General features: G+C 53.2%; 1 protein-coding gene across 6 annotated transcripts in view; it reads right to left on the bottom strand.

The window, feature by feature from the left end:
• Window positions 1–14,072, bottom strand: part of DOT1L (DOT1 like histone lysine methyltransferase) — a 60,844-nt gene that overhangs the window by 4,857 nt on the left and 41,915 nt on the right. For 3 of the 6 annotated variants that reach the window (XM_070415725.1, XM_070415727.1, XM_070415729.1), the window contains 12 exons: window positions 13,697–13,788; window positions 13,151–13,252; window positions 12,649–12,786; window positions 11,477–11,602; window positions 8,983–9,467; window positions 8,689–8,824; window positions 8,039–8,182; window positions 6,432–6,561; window positions 4,592–5,169; window positions 4,115–4,320; window positions 2,121–2,185; window positions 238–1,682 (listed from right to left, as the gene is read on the bottom strand). In XM_070415725.1, coding sequence (XP_070271826.1) covers window positions 718–1,682; window positions 2,121–2,185; window positions 4,115–4,320; window positions 4,592–5,169; window positions 6,432–6,561; window positions 8,039–8,182; window positions 8,689–8,824; window positions 8,983–9,467; window positions 11,477–11,602; window positions 12,649–12,786; window positions 13,151–13,252; window positions 13,697–13,788 — 3,167 coding nt within the window. In that variant the 3' untranslated portion in view covers window positions 238–717. Of the gene's footprint in view, window positions 1–237; window positions 1,683–2,120; window positions 2,186–4,114; window positions 4,321–4,591; window positions 5,170–6,431; window positions 6,562–8,038; window positions 8,183–8,688; window positions 8,825–8,982; window positions 9,468–11,476; window positions 11,603–12,648; window positions 12,787–13,150; window positions 13,253–13,696; window positions 13,789–14,072 lie in introns of those variants that run through there. The other 3 variants (XM_070415730.1, XM_070415726.1, XM_070415728.1) reach the window with 2 other exon arrangements.

Genomic DNA, 14,072 nt, shown 5'->3' with positions numbered 1-14,072 from the left:
CAAACAGGAGAGAAAAACTCAGCTTCAACAGGCGGGCATTCTCCAGGCAAGCGAAGAGACACACGCAAAAAAGGGGAAGCAGACAGCAGCCGCAGCTCTGAGTGCACACAGGTGCAGGGACAAAGCAGCAGGCAGCAGGAGTGCAGGTGGCCAGGTGAGACTTACCTGCAGGATGGCCCCATGCCACACCCCCCTCAGCACTCCCTCCTAGGTTCCCAGCTGTGGGCATCTCGCCCACCTGTACCCAGCAAAGAGCCACCTATGCAGGTCTGGGACTGCAGAGGACCCAGCCAGTGGCTCCACTCCACCCGACAAAGAGCCACAGTGCAGTAGGCGCTGTGGTCACTCTCTTGCAATGCCCTGACAGTCCCCAAGGCTGTCGGATCTGATGGTGACCTCCACAGGGAGGCATGAAAGCTCTAGTCACGGCGCCAGCTCTCCTGAAGGTATGAAAGACACTGTCACAACCAGAAAGCCTGACAGGCCAACTCACGCGTGAGTGCTCTGCCCATGTGAGTCATATCTGCATTTTGTGAAAAGGAATGAGGTGGCAGGTGCAAAGTGGACACAAAGGGACACGCGGGCACAGCCTCTCACCCCTTAGGGGGCTCTGGAAGGGAACCTGTAAAGCAGTTGTGATTAAACCCAGTGGTCCAGGAGACTTCCTTGACGACGTAGTGTCACAGACCCCAGAGCAGGTCCCATGGGACCTGAGAGTCAGACAGGAGAGACGCGCTTCTGCCTACCTCCAACTGCACCACCTGCCACACCGGAGGAAAAGCTGCCCATGGCATGAGAGTTGGTCAGTCTGGTTGCAGCGGATGAGACGTGCACTAGGCCAGCAGCAGCCGGCACAGAGCTGAACAAGGACTGCAGCACAGATGAGCCTAAGTTGGCCTGCAGGGACATGGGGCCCAAGGCAAACTGTGGGCCAGGTGCAAAAGTGCCCAGGAAGGGCCGGTGTGTCTGGGAGGAGGGGGCTGTGCCGCTTGCTGAGGACGCTGCTGTGGTGAGGCCTGGCCCGCTGAGGAGGCCCCCAGGAGGCACGGCAGCGGCAGAAATGAAGAGATTGTGGCCATTTTTGAAATCAGGCTCGCGGTCCCGGCCCTTGCCCACCTTTCCATGTGATGAGGCCTTGTCTGAGGGTGTGCACACGGGCAAGCTGACTTCTCCCTCCCTGCCCTTGACCCCCTCACCCTTCGGGCCACCCAGTCCATCCAGCTGCCTCTTGTTCACAAAGGGGCCAGGCTCCGTGCTGCTCTCCTTACCCCTCGGGGCGGAAAAGCTCAGGGGGGCGCCCAGGCTGGCCACCTCAGGGGCCTTGTGGGAGAGAGAAGCACCATCACTGAAACTGTGTAAACTGAGGTCGGCAGCCAGGCTCCCGCTGAAGGCAAAGCCGTTGGGGGGGTTGCTGATGGGACTCAGCCCGCCAGCCCCCGACAGTGCACCCGGAAAGCTCTTCCTGGGGTGGGTGGCCAGCTTGGCATCAACTGAGCTGAGCTCCTCTAGGGTGGGCCGAAAAGCGAACAGGGAGTTCTGGCTCAGAGCGGAGCTGGCCTGTAGCGGGCTGTCAGTAGCCTTGGCCAGGCCAAGGTCAGCGATGGGTGAGAAGGTGGACTTCCACTTGCTGCTGTTGATGGGCTCGCTGGAGGGCATCGGCTTCCTTCCTACCAGGCTGCCACCTGATGAGGAGAGGCAGGGGCTGAGGCCTGGGTACCTCCAAGGGGTCAAGTGGGACGGGAGCTGTGGTAGAAGGTCTCCGAGGGGGTCGGGAGGAAGCACCATAGCTCAGAATGATGGATGCCCCTTCCACCCAGAAAAGGTTGGTCCTCCATGTGGTTAGGGTGGGATGGACTACAGGAGAAGGTAAAGATGAAAGGAGTGCTTCTGTGGGAGGGTAGGTGGGTGAATGAGTCAACACAAATCAGACTTTGGCCTATTTCACCAGGAAGGAAACAGGTCTGCTGCCCAGGCAACTGATATGGTACCTGGCAGCACCAAGACTGGCCTGTGGTGGGAATGGCCTTTCTAGCACCACTGTGCTCAGGAACGCCTGTGCAGAAAAGATAGGGCATGCCACCTAGCACTGGGGACTCATGCAATGGAGCACTGTTACTCACCATTTTCCAAGGTTTTCGGAGGAGATTTGCTTTCTAAGGAGATAGTTGCAATTTTTCTCTCAATTCTATCAAGAAAAAAAATATGACTGCTTGAAACCCCTGCGCTTACTGAGAGCTGTATGTGTTCACTGACTTGCCCAGGGAGGTAGAGCAGCAGTAGACACACAGCTCCCCTGCCCTTGGACCTCCTTCAAGGACCACCCATGGCTGTTATGTCCATGTTGCAGCCCAATTACTGAGGGTTCAACAGCTAAAGAGGAACAGGCATTCCACTTCCCCATATACAGAGACACACACATGTCCCAGATAGAACCATCTCTCAATCTCTTTAAACCCTTGTGTTTGCCATGTCATCTATAGTATGTCATGCATGTGACACATAGGCTGTAGTACACTTCAGCAAGGTGGAATTCATAGCAGCCCCAAATTATAAATGGTGCGCATTCTATGTATCAGTGTATTATGGCCTTCTCCCAAGGACATAGAACTTCCAAATGAATCTGGAAATTGATAAGTTGGATGTGCCTGAGACAAAAGAAGACTACCCAACTGCAATCTTTAAGAACATATATATGTGGAAGAAAAACAAAATAAAATCACTTTGATGAGACACCAAAAACACAGGCAACAAAAAGAAAAAACAGATAAATGGGACTTCGTCAAAATTTAACCCAGGGAGAGAGGGGAAAAGTCATACCATAAGGGATCACGTACCTAGAACAGTGGTTCTCAACCTTCCTAATGCTGCGACCCTTTAATACAGTTCCTCATGTTGTGGTGACCCCAAATTTCACCATTACAAATTGAACATAATTAAAGCATAGTGATTAATCACAAAACAATATGTAATTATATATGTGTTTTCCGATGGTCTTAGGCGACCCCTGTGAAAGGGTCATTCGACTCCCAAAGGGGTCTCAACCCACAGGTTGGCGACCCACAGGTTGAGAACCGCTGATCTAGAATAAAGAACGCTCATAAATCAACAACAGCAAAGTACACCCAATTAAAGGAAGGGCCAAAGACCCTGGACAGACACACACAGACAGCCAACCAGCATATGAGAAGATACTCAACATGACTAGTTGTCAGGCAGATGAAAGTCAGGACCATGGTGAGACACCACTTCACACCCATAAGAAAGGAATTTACATTAAGAACAAAATCAGACAATAACAAGTGCTGGTGAGAATGTGGAGGAACTCGAACCTGAGTGCACAGCTGGTGGAAATGTACAATGGAGTGGCCACTGTGGAAAACAGGATGGCGGTTCCTCAAAAATTAAACATAGAATGACAATGTGACCCAGCAATTCTACTTGGAACGTCCGGTTGGTGTGGCTCAGTGGTTGTGTCAACCTATGAACCAGAGGGTCACAGTTCGATTCTCCGTCAGGGCGCATGCCCGGGTTGCAGGTGGCATGCAAGAGGTAGCCAATCAATGATTCTCTTATCATTGATGTTTCTCTCTCTCTCTCCCTCTCCCTTCCTCTCTGAACTCAATAAAAATATATTTACATATACGACAAATTCTACTTAGTATGAGGTAAATTGAGACAAAAAACATATATGACAGTTCACAGCAGCACCATTCACAATAGCTAAAAACTGGAAGCAACCCCAGTGTCCATGGACAGATAAATGGACAACCAAAATGTGGTCCATCCACACTGGAATATTATTCAGCCTTAAAAAGGAAGGACATTCTGACACCGGCTATGACATGGATGAACCTTGAGGACATTACACTGTTACATATGAGATTCCCAGAGAAGTCAGATTCATAGAGACAGAAAGTAGATGGTGGCTGCCAAGGGCTGGGGGAGGGAGAGAATATGGGGAGTGATTGTTAAGGTCCCCTTTACCCCCCAACTAATGGCAGGTGGAAGCTGCCTGTCCCTGAGTTACACATAACCACAAGGGCCTGTCCTTCAGAACCCTGCTGGTGTACGCCCCTCTCCCAAGGGTGGAGTGCCTGCCCTGCCTGGCCCTCACCTGGTGCTGCCTTGCTCGTCCTCGGAGCCCGGCTCCTCATCTGAGGTCAGTGGGGAGTAGTGGGCTCCATTGGTCTGGCTCAGGGGCTTCTCTTTCTTGAGCACGGGTGGCTGGTCGTTGTCCTGGTAAGGTACAGGGGAGCTCTTCAGGGAGCTCTCAGGGGACGAGATGGCTGTGATTTCCAAAGGTTGGTTAATGTTGTTGACCTGAGGGATCAGCAAGACACAGCACAACTCTGTCAATGGGTTCCCACAGCACCAACCCCAATGGCTTTGCTCTGATCTTCCTGCCTAAGCTACCACGGGCATGGAGTTCTGGGGAACCGCAAAGCCTGCCCGCTGTTCCTTCCAGCACGGGCTCCTGACCCAGCCCATCTCGGCTAGCCCCGGGAACAAGAGACCCAACGTCCAGATGCCTGCTTGTCTGTACTGGGTGGCCCCACGACCTCCTGCCCCAGACATTTGTTCCTGGCCTCACCATAGAGTTCAGGTTGAGGGGAGACCCTGAAGACTGAGTGAAGAGGCCGGCGACGGATGGCAAGGCCCGGCGCTTGGGGGACACGCCTGAGCTCAGATTGGGGGTCCCCGCTGATGCCCGCTTCCTCCTGCCCCGCTTTCGACTGTCCTGCCCATGGCTCTGACTGCTGTCTCCACGAGCACCCCCAGGCAGAGGGCTGTGCTTGTTAGAAGGTGACTGCTTGGTGCTGCTGGCACCAGCTGAGATGGTGAAGATGATCCTCCTCTTGGCCTCGCTCTCTGGATCTGAGAAGCCAACCTCAGAGGGAAGGTCCCCTTTGCTCGCATCAGGGAGTGGGCCCTGGGCAGCGCCGAGTCGGGGGCTGACGCAGAGCTGGTGCGTGGGCGAGGCTGGACCGGAGTTCCGGGGTTGCACTAGCAGTTGAGGATGCTGTGGGGTGGAGCTGCGGGAGCCCATGGTGGTGAAGAGGCTCCCCGAGCTGGAGGACTCATCGAAGACAGGGGGCTCAACTCCAGTAGCGAGTGGGGCCGGGCTGCCTGCCAGGGCTCCACTGATGGCGACTGAGCCTGCATAGAAGCCTGCCAGGAAGAGAAACAGTGTTTCGGGGAAGCCCATCTCAGGAGAGGACGGCGCTGCCCCAGGTGAAACTGGTAAGGACACTAAGCCCCGGAGAAGCACCCTCCATGTCGTGGGTGCGGCCATAGATGGCACCAAGGGACTAGGCAGGCACCCTTGGGCTGGCGCAAGCGCAGGTGAGAGTGCTCAGGCATGGTGAGCTCCTTCCCATGTTTGGATCTGGCATCACTGGAGGCCCTGGAGCCTGTGTACCACTCCCCACCATGAACCCTCTCTCCGGGACCTCCCCTAGAGGCTCAGAAACCCTTGTGACATCCAACTGAGACAGAATTTGTCCTTTGCCCAGAACTCATCATGCTGCCAGCTGCAAAGTGCCCCCCCATGTTGGAGTAGTGGGACGCAGGGAGCCTAGGGGAAGGACTGCTCTCAGTAATGGCCTCTACATTTTATTTTGTTTTTTAATTTTCAAAAAATTGATCTTTGAGAAAGAGGAATGGAGAGAGAGATATTGATTCTTGTATGTGCCGACCGGGGATCGAACCCACAACCTTGGTGTATGGAGACAACGATCTAATCAACTGAGCTACCTGGCCAGGGCTGAATTTTATGCCTAAAAAAATAATGTCCAAACAAGCCATGGTGTTCACAAAAGTCAGGAAACTACAGCCCAGCCCATGGTCCGGCGTTCTGGCTGCCAACCTTTGCTATAGCAGTTTTACTGGCACATGCCCACCGCCTGTCTACGGACTTTCACAACTGGAGTTGAACAGCTGTGACAGAGCCTCTCGGCTTCAGAGCCACAATTCCCCCCACCCTGGGGCCCTGTGTCAACACCTAGATGTGTCAAAAATTGGAGCTCTCTGAAGGAGATCAGAATCCAGCTAGAAACTGGGTGGCCCCGGAGCCCACGGTGGTTTGACAAGGACAATGCCACCACACCACCCAGGCTCTAATACAGTCAGACCAAGCACATCCATATCAGGATGCCAGCCAGAGGTTCAGGTAATGCACTGAGGGCCCACCCTAAAGTCCCCGACCCCCAGGTCTCACTGTGCTGCTGCTGTTGCTAAGGAGGACAACAGTCTGGACTCAGCATAGACCCCATGGCTGGGAGGAGGTAAGCTCTGAGCCAGGCATCTCTGAGGGCCTCACTATAGACATTGTTCACACCTTATGCCCCCAGCACAGCCCCTGGTGAGGTGGCAGTGGGCACAGGTGGAAGCTGACCTATGGAGACAGGGCAGGAATAGGAGAAGCACCCTACCTGTGGGCGCCAGGGTGAGGCTTTTGCTCCCAGTAGCGTTGCTCCCAGCACCATGGGCATTAGCACCCATCTGCTTTTCAAGTGTGGACGAGGACTCTCGGGTCTGAGGCACAGGACTGGGGGTGCTTCTCTGTGGAGAGAATGCACTGTCAGCTGAGCTGGGCCCAGCATGTGAATGTCGGGGAGGGGGTCACAGGTCACAGAACGTGCTGAGGACATGAAACAGGGAAAATAGCAGGTGTGTGAAAAGCAGCTCGCAGAAGGGAAAGTGACCTGCTCAGGGTGTGAGCACAGTGGGCAGCCACCAGAAGGGTCTGATCAGGGTGGGACAGATGTCTGAGTTGGGTCCTAAAGGATCATTCTGGCTAATGGGCTCAGGGTGGGGATGAAGGGTACAGGGAAAACAGTGAGGGCTGCAGCTGGAGTTATGATCTGACCCAGCAATTTATCTCCTATGTGCAAGGAGATGAAAACACTGTTTACACACACCTGTACACACCTGTTCACAGTGGCCAAAAAGTGCAAACAAAAAAATGTCCATTAATAAATGAAACAGTACCCAAGTGTGTCCACTCACACACAAGAATATTATTCAGCCACGAAAAGGAGAGAAGCACTGATACTTGCTACAATACGAATGAACCTTCTAAACAGGATGCTCAGTGAGAAACGCCAGACACAAAAAGATCACAGTGTGTGTGACTCTATTTATGTGAAATGTCCAGAACAGGGAGACAGGAAGTGTGGGTTTGTGGTTGTCAGAGTTGGGGATAGGACACACACACGACTATGGATGTGGGTGGGACTTCCTTTGGGGGGGTGACAAAACACTCTGGAACTAGATAGAGGTGATGGTTGCCAGCCGTGTGAACATACTAAATGTCACTGAAATACACACTTTAGATGGTGAATTGTATGTGGATTATAACTAAAAAAACAAAAACAAGAAAAACCTGCATTATATAGAGTCCACAAGCGTGAGGCAAGGGGAATGCAGGTATGCACTGAAGCAGATGCGCTTCAAGCTTCTGCCACATCGGGCAGTTCTATTCCTTCTCCACCCGCACACACCACCATTTACAAAAAAGGATCTGAGATAAAAATGACAAGATGTAAAAAAAAAAATTTTTTTTTAAAAAGACAAGATGTGCTCTGGTCGATGGCTAAATGGTTAGAGCATCGGTGTGTGCAATGAAGGGTCATGGGTTCAATTTCCAGTCAAGGATATGTACCTGGGTTGCAGGTTCAATCCTGGTCCCTGTTCAGGGCGTGTGGGAGACAACCAATCGATGTGTCTCTCTCACATGGATGTTTCTCTCTCTCCCGCCCCCCTCCCTCCCTCCCCTTTCTCTAAAAATCAATGGAAAAAATATCCTTGGATGAAGATTAAAACACAACAAAAAAACACACCGTAAGATATTAATGTAATTAAACCTGGATTCTTGGATGCTCTATTTTTCTCAAACTTCAACTGCATGCAATTTAACAAAAAGGGACCAGGTCTTTCGGGGCAAACACCAGACAAAAGTCTCTTCTGCCTGTGCTGATACTTTCGGAGCAACACAGCATTGGACTGCCCCCGCCCCCCGATGGTGCCCACTCACTACCTTCTCGGCACGGTTGGGCAACACCACGCTGGCCAGGGGGATGCTGACGGGCAGCTTGCTGGGCTGCACAGTGCTGAGTGGAATGCTGACGGGTAGGCTGGTGATGGCCTCCCCACTGCTGGCATAGGCGCGCTCCTTCAGACCCTGCAGACACAGCAGACTGCCTGCTGCTGCTGACCTGATAACCCCAGGCCACAACACCACCCGAAGGACACAACTACCCTCCAGCCATGGACGAGGGGGCCGCTGTAGCACAGTCTCCTCATCCCACTAACACCTATCCCTCCAACTCCAACCGCTTCTCCTGACCTTCCAGGCCCCTGTCACACTTTGACCTAATGTTTTTCAAACTTGCCACCTCAACAGAGACAGAGCTGCCCTCTGGCAATGCCACCCTAAGGGGGCTCTACTATCTTGCCACTTTCTTAGTCTTGTTCCTGAAGATGTGAAGCAACGGAGGGTGGGGACCTGACTAACGAAGCCCTATCCCTCCGTCTCCACCCCACATTCTCCTGGTTCCATAGCCCTCACCCGGATGCCCTAACAGACCCGCTCCAGATACCCACGGAGTGTCCCCCATAGCCTCGGCTCAGGCACAGGTAAGAAGACCTCCACCCCAAGAGCCCCTCCCTCCCAGTGATTGCCTGCACCTTCTCACTGCCTTTTTCTCCTGTCATCTGTAAGGCCACAGGGGATGAGGGCCGTGGGTCCTGAGGACTCAGCTTGATGCCATTGGCGAGGCCCGGGCTCTGGTATGGAAGGCCATTCTCCTTGGCGTGCTCAGTTCTGCAAAGAGACGCACACCACAGTCACTCTCTGTGAGACCCAGTGGCTGTGGCTTTGTGTTCAGAGCTGACAGCCTGGGCCTAGCAAACACTTCCAAACTGATGAGCAACCCCTCTCAAGACCCCACAACAGCCCAAGGGCGCCAGGGGCAGACTCACCGTAGGTGTAGCTCACCAGCAGGTGTCTTGCCACTGGCAGTGTGGTCCTGGCTCAGGTGGCGTCTCAGCACCAGCTTGGCCGGGGAGAGCCTGGTGTAGTCTGGCAAGGCCAAGCCAGATAGCTTCTCGAGCCGGGGCCGGCCGCTGTGGCTGGGAGTACATGGCACCACCTCCTGGTCCAGTGGAGAGGCCAGGTACTGGGGGGTGTTCTGCTTGGACGAGGGCCGACTCAGTGTGTTGCAGAGCTCATAGCTGGCCGCGTGGCCATTCATGGAGAGCTCTGGGCTCATGCTACTGAAGTGGGGCAGGGAGAATTTGGAGCAGTCCAGTTCAAGGTGCAGCCGGCTGGGTTCCGCCTCCAGTTCTCGGCCCAGGCCACCTTTCCCTCGTAGGTGCAGGGACACAGCATCATCAGGCGGCACGCAGGACTTGAGTTGCAGGAGCTCCTGCTGCCGCTGGCTCTTTTCCAGCTCCACGATGCTAATCTGGAAGAGCGAGGGTGTCAGACCCTCAGCTTGCTTGGGGGAGAGGCTCCTGCACACCCATCGAAGGCCCCAGAACAGAGGCCAGCCCAGCCCAACCCAGCAACCCACCAAAGGGGACCATCCCAGGAGGGTGAGAAGGATGCCTACCCAGAGTAACTACAAGGAGGCAGACTAACTTTGCGTGTAAAGGGGAAGTCTGAGCAGCCAACCACCCAAACCCGGTCAGGGCACTCTGGGTGGACGGATAAAACAGCATGTGAGTGTTAAAAGTGGTTCTGCAGATGCACATCTGCTGAAACGAAAAGACGTCCCCAGGAAAGCAAGGAACAGAGGACTTAGCGCTCTCACGAGCATACATTGGGAAAAACCCTGAAATAGCATTTGCTTCCAGGGGTCAGACACAGGGCTTTTTAAAAATATGTTTTTTTATTGATTTTTAGAGATAGACACATTGATGAGAGAGAAACACCATTGATCGGCTACCCCCTGCACACCCCCTACTGGGGATTGAGCTCACAAGCCCAGACTTATGCCTGATTGGGGCCTCTTGGTCACTGGGTCAATGCTCAACCGGGAGCCACACCTGCCAGCCACAGGGCACTTTTCTTCTTACACTATGTTTGGGCTTTTTCTCGATACGAAAATGTATCATTACTTTATTACACAGAAGAGCCAGAAACCAAATATATTCCCTGTGAGACTTCTCTTGCAGGTTCACCCATGGAAACAAGGCCTGGCTTTGGTAGCAGTCAGCAAACCTCTTTTTTTGTTCATCCTCACCCAATTTTTCCCATTGATTTTTAAAGAGAGTGGAAGGGAGGGGATGAGACAGAGAGAAACATCAATGTGAGAGACACATTGATTGGTTGCCTCCTGCACTGGGAATGCCTGGGCCCCCTCAAAACGGGATCAAAACTGCAACCAAAGTATGTGCCCTTGACTGGCACTGAACAGGAGACTTTAGTCCTCGGCTGATGCTCTAACCACTGAGAAAACCGGCTAGAGACAAACCTCTTTCTATGACACACACTGTTGGTGTGGTGGACAAGCAACACCTAGGCCATGTATCACAGGACCTTAAACTGCTCACAGATCTATTTTGGGGACTATATCTTTACAGAAATATCCTTAAAATAAATCATGGTGCAGAAAAATTCATTGCAGTTTCATTTAATAATAAACCACTTAAAAGAGCCCCCAGGGTCTGGCGACCGGCAATGCTCCATGTTATGAAGCTGAGCTGAGTAAATGCAGTAGAACCTCGTGTGTATACATGGAGCTTTCATAATGACCAATGCTCATGCCCCACGTCTCTCTTTACTTTCCTCATTGTTATTGTAAGTTCTGTTCTCAGGAACTCAGCCATGACCTGTGTTATGCTTTCTCCTTCCCCGAACTTTATAGCTGACCTCGATAAACGAGTTACCCTATCAGAAAAAAACACAAGCTGCCTGGCTGGTGTAGCTCAGTGGTTGAGCATCGACCTATGAACCAGGAGGTCATTGTTCGATTCCCAGTCAGGGCACATGCCTGGGTTGTGGGCTCGGTCCCCAGTAGGGGGTGTACAGGAGGCAGTTGATCGATGATTCTCTCCTATCACTGATATTTCTATCTCTCTCCCTCTCCCTTCTTCTCTGAAATCAATAAAAGTGTATTTTTTAAAAATAGGGAAAAAATGTACAATCTGTTTTGTTTTAATGCGCAAACACAGGTCTGTTCAGTGACTGTGTCAGAAATGCTTCACCAGGAGGCGCTCAGGCACACTTTAGGTTTAGGATCAGATGAGATGCCCTGGGGTAGGTAGAGTGGAGTGTCCACCGGCCCTACTTCTTGTTCCCCTTTAGGCTGATGATGGGGTGTTAGGCTGTTCTTAATGTGATACCAGAACTAGTACACTGTCCTTGGTAGGAGGATGGGTTTGGTGGGTCTGCCAATAGCACTGACCATGTTCCTAACACCATAGTTGAAGCCCCGAGAGGCCAAGGCAACCCCGTTCCTTGCTCCCCTACCTGCAGCTCCAGGCAGTGCCTCTGTTTCTCGGAGATCTGGCTCTTCAGGGCCTGCTTCTCCTTTAGCAGGTTCTCCAGGGACAGTGTGGACCAGTCCAACTTCAGCTCCTCACACCGAGCCTTCAGCTGTGGGGACAAGGCAGTCCCAGCCATGAGCATGTGTTCGGCTATAGGGAGGACAGGACGGCCCCCTGGGACCTGCTTCCTGCCCTGACACTGGGCTCTGGGAGGAGACAGGGCAAGTGTCTAGGCAGGTATCCCTGGGGGCCAGTCCCTCTCTCCTTCCTGCTTTTGGAAGGCCAGGCTGCAGAGACAGCCAGAGACCAGGGTTCCCATAAGAAACACCCACAGGAGTATGGTGAGGGGTTTCATGGGATAAAGCAAGGGGACCCATTAGAAGGGAGGCCCCTGCACATCCAGGGGGATCACCGGAGGAAGGACTGGGAAAGCCCAAGTCCAGGCCCCCTCAAAAGGTCCATCTAGTCCCTGGCCAGTGTGGCTCAGCTGATTGGAGCACCGTCCCATACCCTGAAAGGTGGTGTGTTCGATTCCTGGTCAGGGTGTGTATGGAAGGCAACCGATTAATGCTTCTCTCTCTCTCTCTCTTTTTTTTTTTTATAGCAAAGGTGGAACTTTATTGAACAACAAGTACAGACTCCCACGTGGGGAAGGGAAAAGAATCTCATAGCCAGACAACAATGGGGGGAAGGGGAAAATCCCTAATGCTTCTCTCTTATATCAATGCTTCTCTCTTTCTAAAATCAATGAAAACTATATACTTGGGTGAGGATTAAAAAAAAAAGTCCCATCTAGTAAAATCATGAGTCTTTGGACGCCCCTGAAAGGAATTTAAGAAGCCACATTCCGGGGCAAGTTCAGCTCATGCTCATGTGCTCTGAGAGCCAAGTAAAGCTGTGCCAGCATTCCTCAAATGAACTAGGTCAGAGCCATGGGGAGGGGCCCTGGTCTCACTCGGACGAAGGCGGTCACGGAAACTCAGGACGCTGTGCTGGGCCCCGGAGGCAACCTCAGGTTTGTCTTGGGACACACATCAGCACCTGGGCCTCCAGACCCATCAACTGAGGGACACCTGGCCCTCCCCCTGGTCTGAGGTCTAAGGATTCTGCTCGCTCTGGAATGTGCTGGAACTGCTGTCTTCTCTGGGCACCCACCAGCTGCAGGCTCTGGCTTCTCAGCTCCCTGTTGTCCTTCTCCAGCTGCTCCGTCTGCTCTCGCAGCTGCTGGTTGTGAGCCGAGATCTCTTTCTGAGCTTGGATCAGGTCACTGTAGGTCAGCGCCTTCACTCCCAACTGTGGACACACAACAGCAAGGCTGGGCTTGCAGGGAGGTGCAACCATGGTGGGGAGGGGAAGGGATTGGCTTTTGCCCAGACAAGACCGGGTGGCACTGTACTAGTCATAGACAGGAGAGACTAAGTACAGTCCCCCAGAGAGGGAACAAGGGGGTGACCTCAAGACACAAGCCTGTGCAGGCCCCATGAGGGGCTGCTGGGAGCAGCCTTCTGTCCAGAGCCCGAGTTCTAGACTACCAGAAAAAAGTATCTGAAAGGAAACGGTCCTTCTTATCTTAGTTGCCCTGGGCTGTGCCCCCCGCCCAGCCCCTGCCCACCCCTCAATTCTGTACTTGAGTCATCCTGGCCTCAGGTAGCTCTACCTCATCCAGTTTCTGCTGAAAAAGCTTCTTTATTTCTTCTTTCTGGGCCTGGCAGTGACCGAACAGCTGCTGTGCGGCACCCAGCAATCGGGCATTCTTCTCCTGCAGGGGACAGAGGGCTGGTGAGTGAGCCCAGCCCACACCATCTCTTCCCTCAAACAGGCTCAAAGGAGGAGTGCTGATGGGACACTGCCCAGCCCATCTCACTGATAAAGACCACTGTCCATTCCCTGACCTCCGAGAGCTGCCTCCTCCCTATGCTCACAGGTGGCAACACATGCATACACCGGGCACGTCGGCTGGTCCTCCATCTGAGACTTTATCGGAAGGTGGTACCAACTCAGTGGCTATTTGAGTTACTAACTGGGGATGACAGACACCTCTCAGCATGGGAAGCAGCAGGCCCTCTGGGCAGGGACAAGGGGACGTAACAGGAAGCAGGGCATGTTCTGGGTAGGCTGGGGTTGTTGGGGGATGGCAGGCTGGGGGCTTGCCTGGCTCACCCCTCGGCAGAGTGCTGGGAACACAAAAGCAGGCACCCCTCACCTTCTCCTGGTCCAGCAGCTGCTGCAGGCTGGCCTTGTACTGAGGGGTCTTCGTGTATGCCAGGAACTGCAGGTACTGAATCTTGAAGGACTCTAGAACCGGGGACAAGGTCTCAGTACAGAGGCTGGAGGCTGTGTTGGTAGGGGAAGCTTGGGGGACTCGTTGTCAGATGCTGCTGAAAATCACCTGTCACTGTGCCAGCACCTTTGGCTCCACATGCCTTGGCATCACCACTCACCTGCACCTATGGCTAGTGGCCCCATGGAGCCCTGTGCAGTTCCTGCCATCACCACGCACATTTTCTTTCTCCCCAAGACTGCGGGTTTCTGTGACCAAACCTCCCAGTTTTCCCAGTAAACACATGCTGTTGAAGTGG

Source organism: Myotis yumanensis, unplaced genomic scaffold (genome assembly GCF_028538775.1).
Source record: "Myotis yumanensis isolate MYYU_CA2020_CCGP unplaced genomic scaffold, mMyoYum1.0.hap1 SCAF_5, whole genome shotgun sequence".
NCBI lineage: Eukaryota > Metazoa > Chordata > Mammalia > Chiroptera > Vespertilionidae > Myotis > Myotis yumanensis.
Note: the sequence above shows the minus strand (reverse complement) of the source record. Positions and strands in the feature narration are given on the sequence as shown.